The sequence below is a fragment of the Amia ocellicauda genome, chromosome 12 (assembly GCF_036373705.1).
Source record: "Amia ocellicauda isolate fAmiCal2 chromosome 12, fAmiCal2.hap1, whole genome shotgun sequence".
NCBI classification, from domain to species: Eukaryota; Metazoa; Chordata; class Actinopteri; order Amiiformes; family Amiidae; genus Amia; species Amia ocellicauda.
In genome coordinates, this window is record NC_089861.1 from 27,278,835 (window position 1) to 27,284,538 (window position 5,704).

The 5,704-nt window shown below is 39.4% G+C and overlaps 1 protein-coding gene across 1 annotated transcript; it reads left to right on the forward strand.

Annotated features, from left to right (window-relative positions):
- The first annotated feature begins 340 nt into the window (after positions 1–340).
- LOC136764812 (aurora kinase A) lies at positions 341–5,704 on the forward strand. The gene is made up of 3 exons (XM_066719138.1): positions 341–3,026; positions 3,594–3,701; positions 4,089–5,704. Exons 1-3 carry the CDS (start codon positions 3,012–3,014, stop codon positions 4,488–4,490), a joined length of 525 nt encoding a protein of 174 aa, XP_066575235.1. The 5' UTR covers positions 341–3,011; the 3' UTR covers positions 4,491–5,704.

The window sequence follows — 5,704 nt, forward strand, 5'->3', positions numbered from 1 at the left end:
TTTTTTGCCTGAAAACTTTGACCTATATATGTCTAAACCGGGGTAAATTTAAGGGATATGTAATATTTAGGGGGGTTTGTATGATATATGAAACCCAAACTGGTTCTTATCAAAACCTGTTCTTCTAGGTATCAGGGTTGAACTATAACACAGTACAGTAGCACAGTAAGACAGTGAGGCAGTGACCTTGTTTACACAGACACATGGAAAGAAATGCAGTTCTTCATAGTCCATGTGTTAAAATTAGTATTTGTAAACATGTTGTAACAGGTGAGACCAGTTCCCTAGAGAAGGAGGTAGGTTGGGCTATATTCTTGAATATCTTTAATAGAGTATTGACTAGATAGGTGTGTGTGTGTGTGTGTCTTCCTTCATAAGAGGATCTTGAACACAAGACTGACACTCCATCTGAAGGGACTAAGGTAAGTCAGCTTCATTATTTCAGACCACTGTGTGCCTGTGGCTGCCATAAGAAATGTGGTTAGATTTACAAAGGAGATCTGTGTCAGAGAGACAAAGATCCACAGACAGACAGCCAAGCCAATCTGTAAATAATCAGACAGAAAAGACCAACAGACGGACATGCAGGTTGATAGATAGAATCAGTGAAGAAGGCTGAATTTCGGTATAGGCTACAGTTGCAGTGAATTATATGTGAATTGTATGTGAATTACTTATATATATTTTGTTGCAATGATACATGCAGATTAATGACAAAATCAGACTACAGGATAATGATTGGAATTAAACACCATATGAACATTACCTCATTATCCTGAAGACTAGTCCACTTTGTATTCTGCTAACTAAATAACAGGAATAAGTCATCACTCCATAAACTCAAATGAAAATCATGTATTGCGAATCACTTTGTTTATCTTTTCATATAGTCTGCTAACTACTCATACAGACACATTTGACAAGTGTAAAACTATATAGCATATCAATTAAGAAACAAAACAATGAAATGCATAGGTTGACATATTTTAATGAACAATTATTGCTGTTTCAATTTTTTATTTGTATTCTTTTTTTAAAGATAAATGGAAAAACAAATTAAATGTTGATGTAAAAACAAGAAGCTACTGGTATAAAGGCTTTTAGTTAATTTCACATTGGTGTAATTAAAGATAAACAAAACAGGCTTAGGCAGTCACATAAGTAACATGAATTTTGAAAATAATTTTCATCAACTCCAACTGCATATGATGTAAATGAAAACAAAATAATATGCAAATAATATAATCTACCAAACAACAGTGACTGACTATCTGACTATTAATTGCAACAAATTTCAAACTTTTACTGTATTAACTTGAACAGCATTTACAGCAGTGCTCACAGTTACAAACAAGCCCTCTTCTGTCACAATTGCACATCTTCTTGTTATATAAGGGAGGGAGAAAGAAGCACTTTTGCATGGCTTATGAAACAATATAGAAGAATCTGAAGATTGGAAACAAGAAGACAATGTATCTGAACAAGACAGTGTTGATTGTTTATTTCAAATTTTATTTTTGTCTTTCACTTGTGCCTCTTATCAAGGCAATCATCATAGTTTTTTTTGTTTTCTTCCATCAGATGGAAAGAGATCACATTTATTCCTATGTGTTAATCTTGTTAAAACAAAACTGCAAATTAATTACAGTGTTTTGATTTGCATCACAGAAAAAGAGAGAGAGTGGATATAAAAATAGAGCCTCCACAAAAGACTATTAAAGCAGAATAATATGATTGGATTGAACAGAAAAATCACAGATAGCTTACGTTACTTTTCGGATATCCTACCAACACATGAGGACGTATAAAGTAGTCATCTTAGAAACTCAGATATCTGTCCTTTATGTGGGGAAACTTCGCTTTGGTGTTTTACGCACTTGGCTACGGATCCTAAAACCAAACTCAATCCACCAATCAGAACACTGGGGGATGGGGGAGCTGCTTCCAAACACTCCCCAGCTGCAGCACTGCTTTGACGGTTTTCTCTCCTTCTATGTAGAGATACTTCTTCCTCAGGATGGCCTCCTCTCTGAGTACTATTGGCCAAGGCTGTTTTGGGAAAGTCTACAGAAGGACATATGAAGGCAAGGAGGCAGCAATCAAGAGGGTCCCCGAACATCTCATTGACGAGAGAAGCTACCAAAGGGAATTTAATATATACCAGTGAATCTGCATTTAAAGACCGTGCTATAAACACCACCAAGCCCCATTCTCTTTCAAATACATAGTATCTGCACACTGAGGGTATAAATATCAGCCTTTTGAACTCAGAAATTCTTGGGGGGGGTGATTAGAGACTTCATTCAGAGAGTGGCTTGGGCCATGTAGCTCAGACAGCACTGGCTCCAGTCAGGGCCCTGTTGTCCAGACATCCCTGGTTCTGATCCGGGACCTAGAGGCAACTCTGATGAGAAAACAACGCTCTAATAAAAAATACATAAAATAAATAGCAATATCTTTCCATATCTCGGTGATACCCATTTTCCTGTGACAAGATCAAATTTTGCTTTTCCATCCTGTAGTTCAGAAAGTTAGGTTGTACAATCCTCAAAGTGTTATATACGACTGGGTACAATAATTTAAATTACGGTAATTTCTAAAAGTCCTTTCATTAAGTTATGTATTGATATAAAACATTTTATGGACAAAATTACGTAACTGGGTGACATTGTTGTTTGAATCTACCAGTACTTTTCATGCTGCACACAAAATGCCCTGTGGGACAATAAAGATCTACTAAAACTTAAACTGAAACAATACTATCTTTTGTTCTGCCAAAGCAGAAGTTCCTGACTGGGTGGATTTTCCATTTGTTTACTCTTGTTTTCTTCTGATGTTTCTCTTTCCCTGTTCTCCACATCTGTTCCTCTTCCACTGTCTCTCTCAGGGAGCTGGATCACCCCAATATTGTTAAGCTCTTGGGACGACCATGGAAAGAGGACTACAAATGGCATTTTCCCCTTGAGTTCATCACTGGGGAGGAGCTGGAGACGGCCCTGTTCAAAAGACAGATGTCCAAAATTCAGGTAACCCCTTGAGCCAGAGCAATGACTGGATAGATTGGTTCCACCTCCGCATCGACAAAGACCATGTCCTTTCACAACTAAACAATGTTCAGATCTAAAGAAACACGACTCCTAAACATAGAGGTAACTTTTACATTAAGGAGGTGGTACATTATTGGGGTGTAAGTACCGAGTAAGTATTGCATATGTACATACAGTGTATTAGTGTAATTACACACAGATGTGTAAAAATGCAATGAAACGACTACTACCTACCTGTGTACCTGCATTGTAAACAATGTAATCAAGTACTTACACCCCACAAGTGCTTATTTACAGACTGATATTAGTAAGTTCGTAAAGACTGTACTTAAATTAAAGATTTACTGTAACATCTATTTACACAAAAATCTGTTGCCATACCCAGTGAAAATTATTGTGATTTGAGAAACTGCTTAGTTGAATAAACAATTAAAATTGCTGTTTAGTCTTAAGTAAGTCATTGACCCACACTGTAAAGTATCATTTGGATTTGGGAGAGGGAAACACTGATAAACATACAGGTGTGTGCATCTGGTCTGACCCTAGCTGACCCTGCCAGTGAAGGCTACCATCATCACAGGGATGTGCCAGGGTCTGACATACCTCCACCAAAAGAGGATTGTCCACCAAGACCTGAAGCCTGACAACATCATGGTAAAAGAAAGAGTTATTTATTAATAATGATCATAATACCAAGTGATAAGTCTTCAGCAGTAGATAAGGCATCGAGACAGGGACGTCAGACTCCTGTGCTGCCAGGCCGCAGTGTCTTCTGCTTTTTGTTCCTGTTGAGCAAACTACAGTTCCAGGCATGACAACAGGAACCAACGACACATTAGAGAAAAGAATAGAGGTGTACGGCAACAGTTTCACAGATTAGTAATGTTAGCAACCCAATTAGAAGTCTGTCTTCATTCCTCTTGCCTCCTGTTGCTTTTTTACGACAAACGAATAAGGGGAGGCATGTTTAGCTGAACAAGCACAAGGATTCGTTATTTGTTCGGTCATTCACATCTTCCTCTGCCTTGTCCTCGTCCTCAGATCGAGTATGGCAGTAACCGGCCTGTGCTGATCGATTTCGGGGTGGCCAAAATCCTGTACGCCGGTGGCATCTCGACGGCGCCCAACATTGGCAACGAGGCCTACGCACCCATCGAGGTCCTGAGGGGGAGTTTGCGGGGGAAACACTCGGAATTCTGGGCCATGGGGAAGATCGTAGCTGAGCTCCTTCTGGAAATTAGACTGGAGATTGAGAGATACAGGACCTGGGACCTGTCAAAGCAACTTGAAGGGTCACCTTACCTGGAACCGCTTACCAAGATGTTAAATGACAATTACCATCTGCGGGCTTCTATGGATGTGGTAGTGGGTAGCCTCGTGAAAGCAGGGGAATCTCTATCTCTGGAGCAGAAGCCAAAGCCTACGCAGGAAAAAGCACCATGAGCATCTGCTTTTGTTGGCCCCTCTGAGCTATTCATGGGTATCCCTCCGATCCAGAGGAGCAACTTCCCACACATCCGCCCAATCCTGTTCAACTCCCCTGCTCACAGATGGGGTGACATGGGAATCAGCGGGGGGTTGCGCCAGTTACAAATCAGGGAGCCCTCGCTGTTACCCGGTAATGGCAGCCCCTTCCTGGGCAGGGATAGTCTGTTCGACAGGGGGCCGTCAAGGCTTCTGGATATGCCCCAGGGGGCTTTTGTACAAGAGTCACACCAGTTCTACCGATACGAGGAGGTCTCCAGCAGGGGGGAAGGGGGGGATCGGGTCATGAAAGGCCAGATGGAAAAGTCCCAGGGGGAAGTAGTCAAGTGCGAGATGGACGACCACTCTGTAAAATGGTGACAGGCCTCACCTGGTCATTGCTCAAAGGATAGTCACAGACTAGAGAGGCTTAAAAATAGTCAAAGTCTGTAAACTAGGAGGTTAGGGAATATAGACCGTATATATTGATCTGATATATTAAAACTGTGCCTCTATGGCTATACACCATGTTTCAGCATGTTTTTTTTCTCTTCTCTCTGTATCACTAGCTCAAGATTTAATGGCCAGTAAAATAAAAAAACAACAACAACACTAATCTACCTAAAACCAACATGCTGCAATTAGACTTACCTTTAACCTCTACCATCCTATAATACAACTGATCAGATTTAAGAACTGAATTTAACTTGCTCCAATAATTAATGAACATTAAAACTGGCTTTACAAACCACAAACAAACATTAAATACCAAACAATTGAACCAAGAATTCCAATAAAATACACAATACAATCATAACCACCACATGTTCTCCTGAAAAGTGTTGCCTATGAGAAATTTCACTTTCAGGTCCATTTTAACACATGTGGCATCCATTTGTGTTCTTGTACAAAACTAAATTAGCTTTCAGTCATTTTTTTATCAAATATGTTAATAATCCTTGAATATTTTAGTTTCATTTTTTTATTTGGGTATTTTATTATGTACTACAGCATTGTGCCAAGAGCCACTTCTAAGTTTTACACTAATATTAAAAAAATGAAGATGAAGCCTTAGCTGTGTCTGTGGTGTTCACTGACAGAATCCTTGACCTTTCAATTCATTCAGAAATTGTATTGATATGCTGTTTTAACACAAAAATTCCAAAGGATGTCAGTTATGAGATTTTATGTGG

What these genes read in the sequence shown, in the direction of transcription:
- LOC136764812 (XM_066719138.1), top strand. An exon ending in TGAAGCCTGACAACATCATG is followed by an intron (nt 3,702 to 4,088) that starts GTAAAAGAAAGA and finishes CCTCGTCCTCAG; the next exon opens with ATCGAGTATGGCAGTAACCG.